Below are 23,050 nucleotides of genomic sequence, written 5' to 3' on the forward strand. Positions count from 1 at the left end.
AAAAACTCTATGTTCCACTGTAAAGCATTCATAGGTCTGACAACAACAAAAAATCTGAAGCATTGCTAAATTGAAATTCACTTTCAAATTCAAGACAGTCCTCACCACTTTCTTCACAGCTCATTTATGCTTATGCTTAAGATGCCAGCTGGCATGCAGACTGTTGTTAGGAAAAGTTTAGGGGATGAGCTATTGAGAGACAGTCAATCTCAGTAAGTAAGGCCTTTAATTTCCCCTCTACAAGAACATACTGCTTTTTCTTAAGCAATCACATGCAAGCAATTCAAATGTAATCCTTTCCCTGAAGCAATAAAGTATATATCCTACTCTCCGCAGAGCTGCACTTTGCCTGACTACTACCTAAGCACCTGCCAAACATAATAAACACTTGCAGTGCAGGTATATCATTACATTTGTCTGCCACAATGGCTTGATTAAATTGACCTCTTGTTATTCAGATGACTGAACAGACATCTGGAATAGCATGGTGGTAAGGCACGCTTGTGCTTTTTATATTGAAAATATTTCAACCTTCTGAAAATTGTTACATAGAAAATAGAACTGTCATCTTCTGTCAAACTTCATGTTTGAAGTTTGTGTGTTGGTTTTTAATTATTAACTTTAAATACTCTGCACTAAAATAAAACCAAAATATCATTCATCAGATAAATCATCATAGATTAATAACTTTTATGCTTCATGTTTAAACTAGATTATTTGCTTAGAAAGAAAATATTCACCACCACTAAATTTGGAAAATAGCAATACTTTGCATTCACATAATACATTATGCCTGAGGAATAATCTTTTTTTTAAACATGTCCACTGCTCATGGCTGAACCCATGAGATCTCATCAGTGTGTCAGTGATTATAACTCCTAAAGCCAAGCTAGTCTATTTAGTATGTCCCATATGTACATCGCACAGTTATACTGCCCTGATGAATCTAAACTTAAATTTCCTGAATGAAGTGCTTTTGTGGAGAGATAGATACTGAATGGGTCTTCGGAAACATCTGTTACGCTTCAGAGTAGTGCAGAAAGGGACCGTTTTTCTTATGAGTTCCCACAATTTACAGGAACATCACCTAGAAATTTGCAAACTGTGCATTACTTCTTAGGCCTTCTTCTAAACAGAGGCCAGGACAAGTGTCACATCTCACTTTTGCCTCAACAAGAAGCATCACAGATGCTTCTGTAAAAAGAATACAAAAATACTTAAGAAAGCTCTTAAGAGGCAGAAGAATGTTTCCAGTGGTGCCTCCAGAGAACCAGAGACCAGCAACTGACAAATATTGTGTATGAATATTCACGTCTGTTAAATGAGAAAGCAGTTCCATAAAGGACAATTTTTACTGACAAGAGCACAATTCTGAATGTATAAAAGCCATTTTGTCCACCCTTCCGACTGGGAAGGCAATGGTCTTGAAACTTGAGGAAGCCTTTACTGTATCTTTGGAGCTGAATCAGCAGTTGCTGTCAGAAAACATAGGAAGGGGCACATCCTATGTGGTCTAAGGGGATTTAAACTCTTGGAGTCACAGGCTGTGTTGAAGCAGTGAAGGGAGATGCCACTTTTCCCTGCCTGCTTTCTGCTTATTGAAGAGTCCATTGGATGGAGAGAACATAACCAGCTGGGGAAACAGGCAGACCCTGAGACAGGTTTTTGTAGATGTACATTGCTTTCCAAACAGTGAATTTTTAAGGTACACCATGAAAAGTAGTGTCATGTATGTCAGTACTAGAGTCAAGTCCCACAGGCATGCCCACTGCCTCCTTGCTGTGGACTACCCTGCACCTCCACTGGCAACAGCCCAGCGAAAAGATAAATATTATGTAGACCAAGCACTGGTCATGCTATTCTACTCAACTCAAAAGTCATCTGCTTGGTAGAAGACATGAGTTGTTGTCTGGAGTTTCAGCTGTGATGTACATTTCAGAGAAGGGAGGAAACAGAGATATGACTTCTTTAATGACAGTATTTCTGTAAGGAATTGGCCTTTAAAAATGTTAGATTTTTTTTGATTTGAAAAAACACATGTACATATGATGGTAGTTGGGTTTGACCCAAAATATATGTAAACACAAGCTCTTGAATTGCTTTAAAATTATCTTAATAATTGAGTTCTTATGAAGATGGTGATATTAGGTATGATTTAGACAAGCTAAGTGCAATTTCTGGACACATTCTGTTCTCAGTGGAATTGGAAAAAATGTGGAGTAACTCCAGTTACAATTTAGCATAAATTACCTATTTTTTTGGTAGAATTGAAAGGAGAATCTAGTCTGATTAATGCTAAATAAACAGCATGACTATTTACTGCATCTATTTTCAGTGAAAAATGACTAGATCTATATTCATTCATTTGTAATAAAAATGTGGATGGACAGATCTTCATTGTAATCCTAGTGAATTGTGTGGTGGCTCGCCTGGTTTTGGTTTTGCTGCATTCCTATTAGGTGAGCAAAACTCTGGAATAGCTGTTCCAGAGTAAATTTATATATGTTAAAAATAGAATTTGCTCTTTGATGAGCAGGTGGTACCAAAAAAACCCAAATCAATTCATTGTTAAATTTCCGAATGAATAACAACAAGGCACTTAGAGAAAAATCATTTCATCCTCACTGAGCATTCAGAGACAAAACTGCCCTTCTCCCAGAAAGCACTTCCATATTTTCTGAGGTGGGGTTTAGGATATGGTGACAACGATAGGCTGAGGTCCTAGTTCGAATTTAAATTCAAACTTTTCCAAGTTTAGCAATGATCTGAAAGGTTTTTTCTCGCCACTGCAAATTTGGGTGTTTCCTTACATACACATTTCAGCCAAATTGAAACTGGAGGGATATAGTACAGAGATGACTGTCTGATTTAGAACACAGAATTAAAATCTGTTTCACTGAGACTTCTCCCATTTGTTACAGTTAACATAGGAATTCAATTCAAGAGAGATTGGACGTAACTTTGGAGTCCAAGCCTATGACAATCAGGGCAACATCTGGTGGAGAAATGGACCAAGAGGAATCTCATGGAGTTCAGCAAAGGGAAGCGCAAAGTCCTGCCCCTGGGGAGGAACAACCCCAGGCACAGGAACAAATTGCCCAGAGCAGCTGTGGATTCTCCAGCTTGGAGATACTCAAAACCCAGCACAGCCTCAAGCAAGGTGTTGTAGCTGACCCTGTTTGAGCAAGGCTGGGGCTAGACTGGGTGATTTCCAGAGATGCCCACTAGCCTCAGCCATTCTGTGACTTACCTTCGATGGGACATGGCTCTACCCTTCTATAATGTGGAGGAGTTAGTTGCTCCTACTCTACAGCCAGTGGTATCACATACAAAAGAAGTTGTTTGTATCATATATAAATGCAGCAGAACCTGTATAAAGGTCACAAAGACATATTCTCTTTTATCTACTTGTAGGCACTGCAACTGGAGTGAGCAATTCCATAATTCATTTCAATGGAATTTTGTTAGCATTAGATGTAGGTTCCAAATGCCTGACCTGCATTTTTATGGGTGATTTGTTAGTGACAGTGTGTAATTCTGAAGAGAGAAAAATTTTGATACTCGGCAGAGTACTAACTTTACCTCATCTCCATTTCTAAGAGAACTTTAGATAGCAGGGTAATTCATATTTTCAGAATGTCGCATTTTGCATCAAACTGTTTACTGTAACGAAACAAGTAAGTTATTGTTATCTGAGCCTGCATCACATCTCTCACTTCTCTGCTGTTCTGAACATCAGTAGAAGGTGCTTGAACTGTGCTTCTCCACACCAGTGATGCATCCACAACAGGATCTGCCACAGCCCAGAGAAATAATTCATAAGTGTCACTGGACAAAGTTGTACCACATTTTATTTTTTTCTTTTTAATCTTATATGATGATAAGAAAGGCTTGGGATTTGTTATTTGGGAAAGAAAACTGGCATTTTATCACCTAAGAATGAATCCTACTGTAACCTTTCTGGTTATTGGTATTAATTGTGTTTGCCATAATATTAAAGCAAATGCAAAAGCTAATATTACCATGTAACCATATGTAGTTGGCAAGTATACATAGCAGTTTCATAGCAGGAAGGTATAACGGATATCTGCAAGCTGAATACTTTACATAAATATTATTTTTGTATTGAGAATGTCATTGAGAATCTAATATAACAGACATAAACTATGATGTATTTTGATGTTGGAGGAAAAAGAAGCATGGAAGGTTATCGGTGAGGAAGGTTCCTGCAGAGCAGAGACTGTTTCTTCTGTGAAATGGCTGTCACAGAGGAACAGCGGATCGTCTAAGACAGTAAAGTTCAAATAAGTGAAATCATGTCAACATCTTTTACATAATTATATGATTTAGTTCCACAACTCACACGAAAGCTTTGAATGTATTTTAGTGATACTACAGATTTCAGTAATATTGTAGGATGTTAACATATTAAAAACTCCTGCAAACATTGCCAACTCTTTTTTTTTTTTTTTTTTGACCTAATATATAAATTACCTACCAAGAAAAGACAGTTCTCATAAAAGGAAAGGGATATCTGATATAATTTACAAAAGCATACTGCATATCATGTTTTCTAACATTGAAGATAAGCCGCAGTTGCTGATAGACCAACATTTTCCTCATGTCTGCTTAATGTAAAAAGACAGAAACTACCATAAAGACAGAATCACCACATCCCTTCCCCACATTATAACCGTTAAAGTTCCTCTTATCCCTTTCTCTCTTTGCAGTCCAATGACTTTCTCTGTTTTGCAGAGTAACGCTGGTGGGAGAAGAGAAGCAGTAAATACTGATTTCTCTCTGCCCCTGTAGCTGCCCTTGTGCAAGACTTGGGATTGTCCTGACAGCCCTAAATGCTGGCTAGACCTTGACTGCTGAGGAGCATATTGAATCCAGCCCACACTTTGTGGATTAATACTAGGTTACCATATAAACAGCATTAAAATTATCAATAGTGACATTCAAAGTGCATGTCCAACCCATTATTTGATGGAGTTCTCCCACAAGGAAATATTTCTAAGCAAAATTAGACAACTGACCAAGGCTCTGGGTATGGTGCTTAACACTTGCAGGAAGTTTCAAGACATGGGGAGGGATGTAAAAGCCCTAACAAAAGGACTTAACTGGAGGAGATGAGAACCAAATGAGTGCATGTAAACCTCTTTTTCTAGAGGAGAGTGCCTCCATGTCTCCAGTGGTGGTAGGATGGCACCGTCTGGTACCTTTCACAGTGTGGACAGATGTCCAGGCTGTGGGGAAGAGGTCTGAAAGAGGGACATGCAGGAGATAGGACAAGCCACTGGCATATCCATTTTCCCACAGTAGTTCTTGTGCTAAGCTATGCTTCTTCCCTTGTAGGTGTCCCTTCTCCTTCGACAGACCCAAACACTGAGAACCAAACTGTGCTTATGCAGTAACAACAGAGAGAAATCTCTCACTGATCTATTTCTATATATCTTTGAGGCATAATTTGAAAGGTAACAAGGAAAATACCCACTACTTTGAAAACCTCCTAAAAAGATAAATACTGTTCTTACTTTTCCACCTGCCAACAGGTACTTCTTTGCCTTTTGTTTAATCCTTTAAAAGATGTTTAATCCTTTAAAATCGATCTTGTTTTTCTTACAAATCAAATGAGCAAGTTAGCTTGGGGGAGAGCAAGCTGTGCAGTGTCAGCTGGCCAGCAATAAATGTTCACGTTCTTGTGGTATACTTGGAAAGCTTGTGCCTCTTGCACCCAGTGCTGCTCTGACAGAGAACAGCCCTGTTTCTGCTGGCAGCGGAGACTGCCAATGAACAGCTGCCAGAGCAGCTGTCCCGGGCCCAGGCAGGTCCTTGGCACTGCAGGGGACCTTATTCACCTGGCTGAGCCACTAGAGACCTGCCAGATTAAGGAGCTGTGGCGAGTGCATGCAGAGTAACCCTGGGCACATGTGGCTGCATTCCAGCACTCTGCACCTTGCTTCTGCAGTGTACACTGCCCTGCTGTGAGTTGAGCTTTTGTTTTTAAGGGAGTGGAAGGGGAAGGAGTTTTAGATTAATCTTTTTTTTTTTTTTTTTAATCTAAATTACATCTGCAGCAGAGTTTTGTTCCTTAGGTCTATAAAAGAGTTCAAGGATTATCCAACTAAACAGATTTTTTATTTTTCCAAATTCTTCTTACTTGCTTTTTTTTTGTTGAAAGACACCATTTGAGGGTGTTCTTTTTCTATTCTGCTTTGAAAACTTGTGGCAGTAAACCAACATGTTCTCTTCCCTTTGCATACTTACCCTAATACAGCAACATCAATCACAGGCTGAGATGGCTTCTCTCTAAAACAATTTTCTTCCTGGATCAGTCTTTGAACCTACAGGTCTTTTATTAGATTCCATAAATGTATCTCCCGAGGTTAGTTTCATCAGAATTAGCACGAGATCAAAAATGTCAAAGCATCAAAGGAGCAGTCTGTTCCCCCTCAAGCCAAACGCCAACATAATCAGCCCACTGGTACTTTCCCCATACCCCTTAAGACTCAAGCTGCAAGGGGTGTAACAGGGCTTCCTCAAAAAAGGGTAAGCAAATTAATTGAAGGTGAATCCTCCCAAGTGACTGAATAAGCCAGCCATGCAGGGACACTATTTTAGGGCTACATAGGCTTTAAGCTGTATTGCCACTTCACATTTCAGCTTCTCCTTAAGGCTCATGCTTCAAATAGGACTGGGAGTGGCAGTGCTGCTTTTGGCACCATGTAGATTGAGGATGGTGGTTTCCACAGTCTAGTCTGTATCAGCTGGTCACAACTACAGAACAGAACTTCTGGCATGCGGAAGTTTCTCTTGGTAAAGCAAGGAAATTGTTAGTGGATGAGAAAATTTGAGGAGAAAACTTTTCATGACAGATCAGTTTTCAAAACAGCAGCAATGCTGGTGATCCTGAAGAGTGATGGCATTTACATGCAGTCATCACTGCAAAATCAGATGAACCTGGCTTCACAGTTTCAGTCAGAACACCTGGAACTGGGAAAGCTGAGATGAGAACTCCTTCTGAAGGTGTTTCCAGCTTTATCTAGTTCTGCTCATCACACTTGTGGCTTTTTTTGTTCAGCACGCTACCCAGAAGTTTGACAGGAACACACACATAGCCACACACACCTGCAGACAAAACTGGGTGGTATGGGAGCTATTGGTTTTATTATTAATTGTGCCATGAAAGGCTCCTGCCAGGCTGAGGTGTCATGTGAATACTGCAGGACCTGTGCTTTCCATGGGCTGCCCCACAGCCGAGCTGGCAGCAGCTGCCTCTCACCACCTCGCTGGTGGAGATTACCACACTCTCCAATACACCAGCTCAGGTGGCTCTTTTCAGCTGTCTCCACCCTGAGTCAGGCACCTTGATTTAAGATGGATTAAATAATTAAAAAAACCCAAACAAACATTGAAACAAACAAACAAACAAAAGCCCGACAGAAAACAAAACATTTACAAAACCAACTAAGCTGGCAGGTGGCAAAAATGAGGGCATGGGCAATTGAGTTGGTAGGTAGGACAAGTACCTTGGCCCAGGACCTGTGCAAAGCAGCCAAGAGCAGAAAGAGGAGAAAGCAATTTTGCACGGAGGACACTGAAATTTGGAAGTGATTGAATGTATCATTACCCTCCATGCACCAAAAGGTGCCAGTCACCTATGCAATGAGGATTAAAGGGTCTGGCTGTTCCTTCTGCAACAAAGAATTTGTCTAATCACCTTACTCAACTTCCTAATCTAGTTTAGGTTCTTTCCCTCTTTTGGACAGGCTCATCTCTCTGTGTATGTCTTTTATGTAACAGATGTATGTGTCTGTATATATAGTAAGAAAAACATGTATTTAGAAGTTGAAACTGTCAGAATTATTTCTGTTCATCCCAGCTCAAAAGCTCATCTCACACTTCCAGCCACAATTAATTCATCTTGTGCCTCCATATGATGAAGAAACTTTAATTGTGTGAGTGCAGATTTCCTGCCCACCTCCCTGCCCTGTGCTCTGTTTCATTCCATACACAAATGCCACCAGTATTATTTTGGTTCATTTTGCTGTGGCCCTAAGGAGTCTCAAACGGGGTCTGGATTCAAAGCACTGTCAGCGAGCTGCATGGAAGACTTCAGACAAAAGGACCAGGCATGCTCACAGGCTGACACAGCTGGAGCTTGGCTATCTGACTTATCTCTAATTTACATCTGTTCTGTGCGGTGTTTGTCCTGACAGCGCCTGGCAGCACAGTGCCTGGGCCATGAAGGTGACCTGGAAGGTGGAAAGAGTTATGGTTCTCTTCCTCTTGTCAGCCTTGGGGAAAAGGAGACCACCAGGAGCCAGAATCTTTGCACTGGCAGTATTCAGCATTTGGGAGCAATCTTTCAAGGATTTCGTTTTATCAGTATTTTAGCCCTTCTGAACAGGCTTCCTGGGATATGCAGTGGTTTTGTGCTGCTGACGCTTTGCAAGTGCTTCCTTCTACAGCCATCAGGGTACCCGTACTACATTCTCCAGATTAACTAAATGCCAATTCCCTTTTTCCTTATCTTCTTTGCCCCCTCAATGAGATTATCCCAAACCACCCTTCTTCCATTGTACTCACCATGGAATTTTCTTTAAGCCAGGTTTTCCAGGCTGTTCAGAGCTCCACCTCAGGTCCACCTTTTCAGAGGGGATTCTGGTTTGTAGTTTATGTATATTCAGAGCAATGAATTAGTCCACCTTCACCTCACTTTTTGACAGTGGTTGTGGCTTTAAGTCTTTAATTTCTACATCAGGCTTTTTTAAAATTCTTTTTTTTAAGCTTTTTTTTTTGTGTGTGTGTGTGTGTGTGTGTGATTTGTTTTGTTTTTCCTTTCTTGCATTTCTCAGTGGTGCAGCATTTATTGTACAAGGGAGCAATCACCTGATACGTCCTCTCAGATTGTGTTTGGGATGTGACTACTACATTCCTGTGGGCAGTATAAATGAATGTAGTCAATAGTTGTCAGGTAGAAATGAGAGACTTGGAAATTTAGCAGTGTGGATCCACAGCAAATATCAATGATGTAGTTTTAGGGGTTTTTGCAGCAATGAGAAAATGTTATCAGAAACCTAAAGGTATTACAAGTAATTCAAGACAAACAGACATCAGCTTGTAGCAATTCACTTTACTGCTTGCAGTAGGCATGTCCACCTGATTTATGGTTACAATGACAAAAATCACCATCATGTAAAACAATCAGATGGTAATGTGAGAGATTGTGTGACAATTGTGTGAACATTGCTGTATGAATGGGGACTCACAACAGCCTTTCAAAGTCTGAATTTTAGGATACAGACAAATAATGAGGCAGACAGGGATGTGGCCACAACGCTAGTTCTGAGCAGTACATGTAGATGGGATGTTTTGTGATAAAGGAAATCTTCCTTAAAAAGCCAAAAAGTTGAATGCAAACCCCACCAGGCAATCAGTACACAGGGAGTCAGCCAAGAATTGGATCTTCTAAATATTAGGCCTTCATGTGGAGCAATTTTATTTTTTGTATCATAAAGCCAGGAACTATTTGAATGCCTTTTGTTAGGCTATTAATCTCCACTCAATAGCTCCAAAGATTTACTCACTAACTCCAGCTGACAGGGATTAGCAGATTCAAACCATTTAACTGAGGTGCTCTGCATCCTGCTGCGTTCTAGGTATCAAAGGTTCGCTAAGGATGGACTGTCTTTGCATAGGTGATTTAAGAAATAATCAATAAACCTACAAAAACCTAAAAGCAAAACTAGGACAGAGTCTCTATTCAAGAGAAGTTTTTACCAATAGGAGTTTACCTGTTCTATTATCACCTTGAACACATGTGTGGATATAATCTGAAGATAATACAAATAATCACTTGGTCAGAAAACAAGTTTAAGTAGTTTATTCCTCTTATGACTTAAACATAGATGTGGGTAAAGCTCCCAGCTGGGATTAGGCCAGTATTGTGAAAACTGCTTTGAGAGACAGGAGAGATTTCTGGCTGGCCAAAGTGTTTGCGTTCTTAGTTCAGATGAGCAAATTAAAAAATGGGTGCAATGAAGAAAGTGGGGAAAAAGAAGTAAAATAGTGTGTAAAGGGGAAACATGGTTCCTGAGCCCAGCTATGTGAGCAGCTATCTTTATGAAATGCTTTCTGTTTTTAACAAATATATAAGAAATCAAATATTGGTAATCTATATTTGCTATCCACCAAGCTAGTGTTTTTACTTTCAGAGAGTGTGATGGTATAACTTAGGGGTTTAGCACGTCAGAGTTGCCAGGAGCTCCAGTGAGGTGAGTAAAATGTGTATAAAATTGAGTAACTCTGTACCTACAGGTGAACAGGATGTGCTTGTTTTGAACTTGTAAAAAATGGGACCCGTCAACCAAATAGGATATTTATAAAGAGAAAACGCTACCAGGTATATTCTATCATGTAAAGCAATTGGACTAGCCAGTGGGAAGAATATAATGCAGCATGGCAGGCTTTAATTTACCTCTGGAATATATCAGGTACCCTCAGCATTTCCAGATCAGAAATGTTTTGCGATAAGGCTCTTCCCTTTTGGCACCGCTTTTCAGCTACATATTCCCTTTAACCCTCACATTCTCCTTTATTTTCTCATGTTCTAAACACATCCCTAGAGTTCCACAGTTGTAAACTATACTACCTGTGGCTTTTGGACCAATTTCACCTTAAAGTTTTCATCTATGCATGCGGACCTTTCAGAATTAGCTTATTTCAATCCAGATGTAATTTTTTAGTTCTTTAAACCAGTTTGTAATGGATAATTTTTTTGGTTTGCCACCAAGAAGGTAAAAAAGTACCATCTATCTCAAATATTGTGGAGTCTTAGATATACTGGTGTGGTATTTTCCAATAAATGTTTAATTGATAATCATGAATTATTTTTGTCTGATTTAGTCTCTCTGTATTTGCAATGCTTTTTCTCCTTCACAAGTCTTTCTTATTACCCAAAGTACTTGCTATAGGACCAATTTTAGCCCTACCGAAATGAATGTATACACCTGTTATCTTTGCTGAGAGCGCGAATTAACACAATTTTAAGCACTCTTGTTCTGTATTTAAAGTCCAGCTATCCATCAGAGTTATTAATAACAGTTTTTGAAGTGCTTATTGGTTTTGCTACTCCATCATATGTATCTACGCTTAGAAATAAAAAAAAGGACAAATTCAGTTCCAAAGTAGACAGAAATGGGGTTGCTGACAGTCAGTATTGCATACTCTCCTACTAGACTCCAACTGGCTCCTAAGCTGAAATAGCATCCTTTTATGTATTGTGTTTTGGGTTGTCTCTTTGGCTGATACAGGAACTAAATTACATACAAACTGTTTACATGACTATTCAGGTCATGGTTTTGCTTTCAAATTTGTAGGATGAAAAATGCTTCAATAGGTCACTTTCATATTATCAATTTTCAAATGAGAACAGCTTACAGGAGACTGAACAATTGTAATTGAAGGGTATTAATTGTGCAATTGTTCAAATTTTACCATAACATGAATTATTGAACAGTATTTCTATATTGAATTAGTGGAGCAAACTGCTGTTCTATTTAAATGAACGCTACTGTTTTTCATATAAGACCACTGAAGACATAAAGAATCATACCAGCGGTGCTATGAAGCAGATTGTTCCGCTGACTTTGACATGTGGAGGTTCTGTCAGGGAAGTATGTCTTCAAGAGCTCAAGTAAAGAGAGTAAACAGTCTTTCTGGTCTCAGACCTTCACATTATAAGTTTTAGTTCACCAGGTTGTCTTAGACTTAGTTGTACTAGTGACCTGTCAGCAGACTCCTCCGAAGTGGAGGCATCCTTTGTACTAATTTTCTCTTTGAACACTTTGCTGTCATTGAAGAGGAGGCAACGTTAACCTGGTTCTAAGAGCTTCTCTTCACAGTTTGTAAGCTCTAAATCCTCCTTGAAAAACAAAGCAAAACAAATTTAAAGAAAGTACTGCCAAACTTCTCCAATGATCTGGAATTTTATTCCATCCATATACATGCATAGTAACAACATTTGTTGAGAAATTATTTCTATCAGAAGTAGAACATTATCTTTGTGATCACCAGTTGCAGTATTGCTACTCTTATATTTAAATATATCTTATATATGAATTAGATTCATAATTGCAGCATTGAGTTTAGGGTTTTGTTTTAGACTGTGCCTTTCAAAAGATAAAACTGATTGATATGACCTCATTACTTACAATACTGCTTCCAGTAATTTTGTTCATTCTTTATAAAGTATTGCATTTAACAGCAAAGGTTTAAAAATTGAGACAGAGATGCATCAGCGAAAGAAAATACAAGTACTATACAAGAAAAAAAATGCCATCTTCATTTAACGTACGTTTCAGATTAAGAAAGTGGACAGAAACATACTGCTACATACAAATGCAAAGCCTAATGACTAAGGTACTGTATCTGCTAAAATATAAAGTGCAAACTGAGCCCAATTGTTCAAAAAATTGAAATTTTAAGGCGAACTCTACAGCATAGTTGAAACTTCTTTGCAAGTTATATTTTAGCATATACATATATCTGCAACAGCATATAAGAAAAAAAAATCAGGATACACAAGTGCTTTTGAAGCTATTTCTAAAATGCTCTTCTGTATTGTTTGCGACTATTTTCTTTAAAATCTACTATACAGTGCAAACCATATGTGCTACACAATAACTATACAATAACATTACAAATGACTTTAATATAAAGTTTTTAAATAAAAAATAACATAACTACAGCTATGAATACTGCTGGTAAAATAAATTAATATTTTTGAAAATGGCACCAATAATACACTTTACTAATGGACTGTAATGAAATTACACCTTTAAGTCTTCAACTCGGCAATAGTGAAATCTCCTGATTGTCCAGATGTAATTCAAACAGCTTTCTTTAGACTGTATGGAACAATATGCTAAACACAGGTACCAAAGGTGACTGATTGTTTCATTTGACATGTTCTGCTGCATGTGACGAGCAATAAAACTTCTTATGAGTTATAAAGTTTGAAAGATTGTTGAACTGGATGTCACACAGTCGGCAATACTTTCCACTGGCTGGGGCCTGGGTAGAACCATTCACGCCTTTAGCTATACTAGACAACTGTTCCTCTGCTGTAGGAATTGCTGGAGAGACATTTTCATTTGCAGTTAAGGGATTCTCAGAGATCCAAGAAGGAGACTTGTGCCCATCTTCATGTGGAGGGTTCTGGGAAATGTTCTCTTGCTGTGGGTTTGCGGCAGGTCTTTCTTCCTGTTTTAGTCCCCCGTTAACTATTACCATGCCTCGGTTTTTCGGCAATAGTGGAAGAGACTCTTTCTTCTGCACAGCACATCCATTCGAAGGCACCTGGCCTTTAGGAGATTCACTTTCTGTATTTGTGCTTTGATCTAAATCAGTATTATGAATGACGAGAGAACCAGAAATGTAATCACTTGGCTTTATTCCATAATATGGAGAAAGCTGATCTGCTCCTTTAGCTTTCTTTATTGCTCCAGGGTAAAGGCATTGTGGAAGAAACAAATGTTTGTTTTCTTCTTTTGTAGCAATAAGCTGGGCCGCTTCACTAAAGACTTTTAGTCCTTGAAGTGTTGCTAAGTGTGTGGAAAACAAGTTTCCATTAGGAGAAGACTGTTTCGAGTTTCCATTTTTCTCACATTTGATTATGTTTCTCTCATAACTGACATCTGGGCTGTTTCTTTCACTTTCTGGGTTTTGAAATACCTTACTGTCGAGTTGTCCCAGGTCGTTACGCTGATGGGCAGTGACGGGGCAAAAATTCTGCTTGTGAGCCAGGTAATTCTCTACCTTGTTAAAACTGATCTTGCATACTGTGCATTCATGGTAGTCCAGCAGCCTTTTGGGAGAAGTGGATGTCCTCTCTGATGGGGGTAAGCACTTTTTACTGAGATCTATTGGCACATCCATCTCCAAGCAAGACACAGTGGAGTTGGGAGTATCACACTTTGAAACTGGAACGCACTTGTTAATAGACAGCGAAGTTTCCAGATGCTTTGAGACTATTCCTGGAAAGATATCACATCGTGGATGGTAACATTCTCCAAGGCCCTCTGTTGACTCTTGAGTAGATGTACAAGGATTGCCAAGATTAGCCACTTCTAGAAATCGCTGTTGAACTAGTGGTGGCCTTTGCTCTTGCTCTGGTAGGCACATCTCATACATCTTCCTTCGCTTCCGGGTACGCATTGTTCTCTGCATGGCAGGCACTTTGTTGGAAGCGGACCTCTTCAGTGGGGGATCGTGGCGAGTGGCACAGTAATACTGCTTGTGGACCATGTAGGTTTCATGTCTGCTGAAAGTAATATTGCAAGCTTCACACGTGGTCTTGTTAGGATCACTCTCCCCTTCTACTAAAGGAGCATTGGGATTCTTCACATCAGAAGGTTTTCCGTTTATCTTGTCGTCACCATTACTTGCAGTTGACAACTTCTTAGATTGTGCTGTAAAGTCTTTTTCATGACTTTTATTGTTTGGCCCAATCAAATCTAAAACATTGGAAGAATTTATGCAAGATGTCTGCAGAAGTTGATTCTCTGGATCTGACGTGTGGGGACCGGCATTCAGGATGTTTATAGAGCTTTGACCATTACTGGGACTTACAGCTTCTGGCATTTTTTCTGGAACACTGGAAAAATCTGGTGACTTTGTCATCTGCTGCCATCGGCTGCTGCAGTAATGCTTTTTGTGTACCAAGTAGTTGTCCAAATTATTGAATGTTATGTTACACTCAAAACATGTAGCCCCTTTGGGCATCAAAGGGCTGTAAATTACAGGAGGGTAATTGCTACTTCCATGCCTTAGTCTTCGATGGACCAGTTCAGACATTTTGGCTAATATCTCTGAAGCCTGAGGAACCACAGTGATGTCTTGGGGAAAAGCAAACTGGGAAAGAAAAGGTCCCATTGGGAAAGAGGGACCAATATTAGGCTGAACTGGCGATGAAGCAAGTCTTGGACTGGATGGTTCAGATTTTATTTTAGTGTATGAGAAACTCTGCTTATTTGTTGCAGGCTGGGTTTCTGGCCTCTGGTTTGGAAGGAAAAGTGGAGCCTTTTTTTCACATTTATCAAGCTCTGTATCAGAACTTGCATCTTTAGTCTGCATGGTCTTTTGGCTCTGGGGAACATCATTTCTGCTCAACAGGTCCGTTGCTGGCTGTAAACCTTCTTCGTTTCCACTTGGAGAGTGTTCGATGTCACTTTCTCTCTGAATTTTGTTGCCAGAGACATGTAACTCTTGGTGCTGCAGTAGCTCCCTCTGAGTTTGGAAGCCAAAATGGCAGTGATTGCATCTAAAGGCAGCTTGAGTTAGATGCGAGAACAGGTGCTGATGAAAGTTAATCACCGAGTCTGCAGTGTAAGTACAAACTGTGCATTTGAGACTAGCACCGGGTGGGAGAAATTCTTCCATTTTCACTCCTATAGAAAAGACAAGTAAAATACAAAATAAAGTGACCATTTTGCCCTTTGTGAAGTATACTGGAAAATCAGTTGGACAGAAAGAACAAACACACTGAGAACAAATTTTCTTCTGATGGGATAGTATTAGTCACCCTGCAAATACTTGAATTGATTGAGAATTTCTTTCCTCAAACTGCTAGAGGATATTCCCAGACTTCTGCTCTGCTTTGGAGAGCCTTAGTATCTGCATGCATTTAGCAGAGATGAAGGGAAAGAATGAACAAGGGAAAGAATAAAAATAGACTGGATTTATTCTAAATGAAAAGGCCTCAGAAATTACAGTTTTAACTAAAGGAGACATAATGTTCCACACACACAATCACTGGGAATTCTGAATGCAGAGGAAGCACATCAAGGTCAAGAGGATCAAGATTATGATGTGGCTTGAGGTACAGCCCTCAAACTCAAGAGTGCCTGAAAGCCACAGCACAGCAGAAGTAGCATTTTGAGCATTATTGATGCTCAGCTCTTTGCCTGCATGACTTGGCTGTAGTGTGGGAACAGGATACAGATCTATCCTCGTCAGAAAGGACTGATGAGTCGCATTCATTGTGAAGGAAGGAGGAAGAGTAAGATACGGCTTCACCAACATTTTATCTTCCACATATAATGGCTGTAGACAACTACTGCTGTAATACACCACTTTTTCCTCATGAAATCAGTACAGCTTTCCCTTTCAAGAACAGTACATTCAAAGCCACCTTACAATCACTACTGAAACACAAAAACATGTTTCACAGTATATCAAAACTGAAAATGCTTTAAAAAGAGATAAGACCAAATTTCTCTACTGCAACAACACAGATTTTGATTACCTGTTAGACAATAAAAACTGAAAAAATGTTGGTAGGGATGATATTCAGCATCTAAAATAGATATTTGTTCTGTCTACACAGACGCACACACATACCATACCACCAGGTTCGTGGTAGTTGGGCAATATAAAGCTATAAGAATATTGTGGCTCAATTTGTGGGAAGTTCATCTGTTGTACCTGGAGGTCCTCGCTTCTCCCCTAGCATCAGTGACTCCACATTTAAATTTGACCTATTCTCTGCCTCAGAGGCCCAAAGGAAGCTCAGGAGATACACAGCAGTTTAATTAGTGCTTGTTCCCTGTCAGGCACTTTTTCACCAGGAAGCCATATGAAGCTTGAGCTCCTCCACTGCCACAAGATGGTGTTTAGTATGCTTCCATATCATGCGATAGTTTCAACACCTAAGTCAAGGATATGTCACTAAATGCAAAGAGCTGAAGCAAACCTTTTACACAATGGCTAAGATTTCAGAATTTTCCTCTCGTTGGGGAGAAACAAATTTGTTATGTTCCAAAAGTACCTGGTTTTAATTACTAGGCTGTAAGACATGCTGGGCTGCATACACCTGCTCTTGTTGAAGCTGTTCCTACTGTTCTGCTGGTTCACTGAATCGTGAAATATTTGCTAGGTAAGAGACAGAAAATGGCAATAGCCTGATATTGGAAGTTAAGATCTGGAAGCACGAAAATATCTGATTTCTAAATGAACGGCTAAGTGTTGTCCGTGTTGTCTAGATGTGAAAGTTTCTCACTCCTGGGAGGTACCAAACTCCTCCAAGGCAACACGATGCCTTCTAGAGTTGTAACTGCTCCCCAAGTATCAGACGAACATTTGTCACTTCACCAAGTCCACAGAGCAGACTCCTACTTCCCCAGGAGTTTTTACACTGCAGCCAAATAAAGCTTTCTTCTGTGAATAAAGCACACATTAGTGTCCTTTTGACTCCATCCATTTAACAGGAGGATCAGAACTTCCATAGGGTCCTTGCCTTTTTCCAGACAGCTCTGTACACTAGACAGCACACACACACACTTCCCCCTCCCCACCCAACCTAACACTGTGGTCTTATTTGTAGGTTTTCTCTGCTATTGAAAGCTTCAATGCAGAATGTTCTGCAAACTTGTGGTTGAGTCACCATCCCTGGAGGTATTTAAAAGATATGTAGATGTGGTACTTAAGGATATGGTTCAGTGGACTTGGCAGTACTAGGTTAACTGTTGGTGTCAATGATCTTAAAGGTCTTTTCCAACCAAATCAATTCTATGATTTGATGATTCTAAAATACTATCCCCATTTTATAAGGAAGAAAAAGTGACGCTCCAGGGCAGCCTGGGCTGTAGTGATAACGAGATAGTTGAGTTTGAGATCCTCAGGACAGTGAGAAGAGCATGCAGCAAGCTCACTGCCCTGGACTTCAAGAAAGCAGACTTTGGCCTCTTCAGGAACCTCCTTAGTAAGGTTCCATGGGATATAGTCCTAGAGGGCAGGGGGGCCCAAGACTGCTGGTTGATATTCAAGGATCACCTGCTACGTGCTCAGGAGTGTTGCATCCTGACTAGAAGAAAGTGTAGCAGGAGGGTCAGGAGACCTCCATGGATGGACAAGGAGCAGCTGAGGAAACTTAGAGGGAAAAAAGAAGCTTATGGAAGGTGGAAGTGAGGACAGGCAGCCTGGGAAGAATATAGGAGCATTTCCCGGGAAGCTAGGGACCAGGTTAGGAAAGCTAAGGCCCAGCTAGAATTAAGTTTGGCAATGGATGTAAAAGATAACAGGAAAGGATTCTATAGATACGTAGCAAACAAAAGACAGACTAGGGACAATGTGGGCCCTCTCCGGAAGCTATCAGGAGAACTGGCTACCATGGATTTGGAGAAGGCTGAGGTTCTTAATGACTTCTTTGCCTCCACCTTCACTAGCAAATGCTCTGACCACGCCACCCAAGTCTTGGAAAGCAGATGCAGGGACTGTGAAAATGAAGACCTTAGGCCCACTGTAGGAGAGGATCAGGTTCGAGACCATCTTAAGAACCTGAACGTGCACAAGTCCATGGGACCTGATGAAATCCATCCACGGGTCCTGAAGGAGCTGGTGAATGAAGTTGCTAAACCACTGTCCATCATATTTGAAAAATCCTGGCAGTCAGGTGAAGTTCCCGATGACTGGAAGAAGGGTAATATAACCCCCATTTTCAAGAAGGGGAAGGTGGAAGACCTGGGGAACTACAGACCAGTCAGCCTCACCACTGTGCCTGGCAAAATCTTGGAACAGTTTCTCCTGGAAAACATGCTAAGGCACATGAAAAACAATGAGGTGGTTGGTGACAGCCAACATGGCTTCACTAAGGGGAAATCCTGCCTGACCAATTTGGTGGCCTTCTATGATGGAGCCACGGAACTGATGGACAGCGGCAGAGCAGTTGACGTCATCTACCTGGACTTGTGCAAAGTGTTCGACACTGTCCCACACGACATCCTTGTCTCTAAATTGGAGAGATATCAATTTGACAGATGGACCACTCGGTGGATAAAGAACTGGCTCGATGGCCGCACGCAAAGAGTTGTAGTAAATGGGTCGATGTCCAGTTGGAAACCTGTAACGAGTGGTGTCCCTCAGGGATCGGTGTTGGGACCGGTCCTGTTCAACATCTTTGTCGGCGACATGGACAGTGGGATTGAGTGCGCCCTCAGCAAGTTTGCCGACGACACCAAGCTGTGTGGTTCGGTTGATACGCTGGAGGGAAGGGATGCCATGCAGAGGGACCTTGACACACTTGTGAGGTGGGCCGATGCCAACCTTATGAAGTTTAACCAAGCCAAGTGTAAGGTCCTACATCTGGGTTGGGGCAATCCCAGGCACTGCTGCAGGTTGGGCGGAGAAGAGATTCAGAGCAGCCCTGCAGAAAAGGACTTGGGGGTGTTGGTTGACGAGAAGCTTAACATGAGCCGGCAGTGTGCGCTTGCAGCCCAGAAAGCCAACCGTATCCTGGGCTGCATCAAAAGAAGCGTGGCCAGCAGGTTAAAGGAGGTGATCCTGCCCCTCTACTCTGCTCTTGTGAGACCTCACTTGGAGTACTGCGTACAGTTCTGGTGTCCTCAACATAAAAAGGACATGGAGCTGTTGGAGCGAGTCCAGAGGAGGGCCACGAGGATGATAAGGGGGCTGGAGCACCTCCCGTATGAAGACAGGCTGAGAGAATTGGGGCTGTTCAGCCTGGAGAAGAGAAGGCTGCGTGGACACCTCATAGCAGCCTTCCGGTATCTGAAGGGGGACTATAAGGATGCTGGGGAGGGACTCTTCCTTAGGGACTGTAGTGGTAGGACAAGGGGTAATGGCTTCAAACTTAAACAGAGGAATTTTAGATTAGATATAAGGAGGAAGTTCTTTACTGTGAGGGTGGTGAAGCACTGGAATGGGTTGCCCAGGGAGGTTGTGGATGCTCCATCCCTGGCGGTGTTCAAGGCCAGGTTGGACAGAGCCTTGGGCCACATGGCTTAGGGCGAGGTGTCCCTGTCCATGGCAGGGGGGTTGGAACTAGATGATCTTAAGGTCCTTTCCAACCCTTACGATTCTATGATTCTATGATTCTATTGTTATCAAACAAGGAGTTCTTATGAAACAAGTGTTCTGGTAAAAGCACACTTTTCCAAAGAGTTTTGGACCCGGGCCCTTAAAGCCTCCTGCCTAAGAAGCCTACTCTAGGACCCCAAGATCTTACTTCAGAAGGACTTAATCTCTGGTGGTGTGTTTCTCTGCTGAGCATCAAAACAGGGTAGCAGAGATTGCAGTCTAGCAGACTCATGTTTGGTGGATGGAATCTTGAAGTAATTGACTGAATTTCTGAGAGACCTAGTAGCAGCAACGTAACTGTGTCTGATTCCTGAGCATACCTTCACCAGTAAAGAAATGTTGCCTGTATGTGCGTATATACATATTAAGAGAGACATAGCATTCAAATGAGGATTAGTAGATAAGGGAAATGATACTGGGAAATGATACTACTGTCGTGTATAAGACAGATCAGAAACTCTTGACATTTTGGTAGTGTCTCCACCCAATACTTGCATGTATCTGGGGAGACATTGATCCTCTGAATGTCTATAGTGAATAATTCTTCAAATGGCTAAATCTAGAAGTTAATACAGGAAAATACATGGTACTTACCACTGTGAGAATTTAGGTGCATTTCCAGAGCTCTAGCATTAGAAAAACTCTTGGTGCACTGTGGAAAGGGGCAGACACTGGATATCTGCTGAGCACTCTCTTCGTTCTCCTCCGACAGCTGAGGCCCCTCTCTTTGCCTCCCGCTGCAGTAATACATGAGATGGGCCTGCAGGTTCCGCTCACTTCGATACCAAATGCCACAGGATTTGCAAGGGAATATGTCCTCTGCAAGCAAATATAACCAGGTGCAGGTTAGCCATGGCGTGCTCAGTGCCAACCAATTAACACAGCTGTATTAATTCCCCTCATTTCCCCATTAAACACATGCTTATTTAATAAAAACAGAACCACGGGTTTATGAAAATGTCATTTGTAGGTGAGAGACTGAACATGAGAGACAGCTGTTTCTTTCAAAAGGAGATTTTAAAAATAGTTACTAAAAAAACAGCTAGAAGTTTCTGGCATGTAATTACTTAAAAAAATGAAATTAAATTGTTTGTTTGTTGTGAATATGCAGCACTCATTCAAGACCTAAGCTGTATTTCCAATACCTCACTCCTGATAGGTGACATATTTCAGTTGCACTTTTTTCTTCCATATGCACAAGTCTTTCTAGCATTGGGCCTTGGAATTTTTGAGTGCTAACTGCAGATCATTCTGAAGAATGTGTATTTTCAGAATGCTTATGCAGTTATTACTGTAAAATCCTGTTGCTCTGCTATCCAGGAGGCCAGGATAGATTATGTTTCCTACAGTGTTGAATATAATATTATACTAAAGCAGCATGTTTGTCTCCTGGGTTCCTGATGTTATTAATATTAGAAGTTAAAAATTCTAATGTACTTTTGTTTTCTTGTTTTTGGTAAAATGTAACTGTTACACTTTTCACTATCCAAAAGGATATTTGCTAAGAGTAATGCAATTCTTCATTGCCTTCTATCCCAAAATGTCAGCATCCTCTCTGAGGGGAAGGCAATGCAGAGGTTGCACAGAGTGCTTCCCAGCAGCAGAGGGAGTAGATATATTTTGATCATATACTGAAGGCTACATACTTTACTTATGTGAAGAGTGATAATGAATACTGTGTATTTACATAAAACAGATAGATACTTGGTTGTTAATACCCTATTCGAATGTCATCTAAACAGTACATGTTGTGTATCTGCCTCAGACGGACAAAAATGGTCTTTGATCTTTCCCAAAGCTGAACTTGCCACCCTATCAGTAAGAACAAGGAAGAAATCCCACCCTTTTAGGGTACGTCTAAACTAATAAATTAAACATGACTTTTAGACACAAGCATTTAATGGAGCAGTTAATATTCCAGTATATACCACTATTAAACTATTACTGATACAGCTTGAGTCATTTGAAATGTCCATCTCATGTGAAAACTGTAATTTCAGCATTTGTTTTTGGCTTCAAATGGTGTAAAAAATTGAACTGTTGGGGTTTCCACAAAAAAGTCCAAAAATAGTAATCAGAAATTCTGATACGGCAACAAGTCCTATTTGAATTCATTTGACTGCATTCCATCACAGAATTGAACTTTCTGATTATCTTAATGAATTTCCAGCCATCTTTATTTCCCATGGGCTAGATGGCTCTGTTGCTCCAGTTATGGAGCTGGGGAATAGGTGACTCCCATTACAGGCTATGCAGAGGAAATGTATTTAGGAGTTTTGCGTGGTGAGAGGATGGAATTCCAGTGTGAACAATGTGTAGGGATGGGATCTGAAATTATTACTCCCCTGAAGTAATGCAAAACAGATAAAGGCCACTTGAAGTTAATGTTTTAATTCTTTAAAAGCAAAACATTTTTATTTGTTTCAGTGAATAGTTTCCAAATATTTTAATGGATCAATTCAGAAAATGAAACATTCAAGTTCAAGCTGAACGAGCCAAAGGTGATATACTCATTTTGATTTTTCAAATAGAAAATGTTAGGAAACATTAAAAAAAACCCATCCTTCTTAATTTTTCCAGAAACTGATATTTTATTTCTTTTTCCCCCCTGAGATATAGTGAAAGAATGGTGAAGACATATCTCACTACAAATCTAGAGGTGTATTCAGCAGCTGGACTCGCAGCCTATTACTGGACTTGCACCAACGCAACAACGAAATGCAGTGTTCAAGGCCAAGTTGGACAGATCCTTGAGCAACATGGTCAAGGGTGAGGTGTCCCTGCCCATGGCAGGGGATTGGAACTAGATGATCTTAAGGTCCTTTCCAACCCTAACTATTCTATGATTCTATGAAATAGCCCTGTCTGGTCAGAGGCAGACTCAGAGTTAGAACTGGGGTGGAAAGCTCTGGACAGTGAGACTTTCTGTTTTACTAGCGTCCTGGAGTTAAGAGTGCAGAGGTTACTCTTGTCTGTATAGCAAGAGCTGATGCACCGTAAACTTGAGTCCTCTTAGCAAAGAAGTAGCAATGATCAGTGTGGCTTCTCAGGGCTCTGCAAAAGGCAGTGTTGGCAGCAAAGGTGTTTCCAGAAATGTGATGCTGTAGAAATCTATTTTGCTTAAGACTATATTGCTAAAGCCCAGAGTTGGCCTCCTGTAGATTTGCAC

At 40.6% G+C, this 23,050-nt stretch overlaps 1 protein-coding gene across 3 annotated transcripts in view; it reads right to left on the reverse strand.

The window, feature by feature from the left end:
- Positions 1-11,966: 11,966 nt before the first annotated feature.
- The window catches only part of ZFPM2 (zinc finger protein, FOG family member 2), a 311,861-nt gene continuing 300,777 nt past the window's right edge, over positions 11,967-23,050 (reverse strand). For 2 of the 3 annotated variants that reach the window (XM_030503577.1, XM_030503595.1), the window contains 2 exons: positions 20,476-20,700; positions 11,967-15,455 (listed from right to left, as the gene is read on the reverse strand). In XM_030503577.1, the coding sequence (XP_030359437.1) occupies positions 12,964-15,455; positions 20,476-20,700 (2,717 nt within the window). In that variant the 3' untranslated portion in view covers positions 11,967-12,963. The remainder of the gene's footprint in view (positions 15,456-20,475; positions 20,701-23,050) is intronic. The other variant, XM_030503585.1, reaches the window with a different exon arrangement.

The sequence above is a fragment of the Strigops habroptila genome, chromosome 1, assembly GCF_004027225.2.
Source record: "Strigops habroptila isolate Jane chromosome 1, bStrHab1.2.pri, whole genome shotgun sequence".
Lineage (NCBI taxonomy): Eukaryota > Metazoa > Chordata > Aves > Psittaciformes > Psittacidae > Strigops > Strigops habroptila.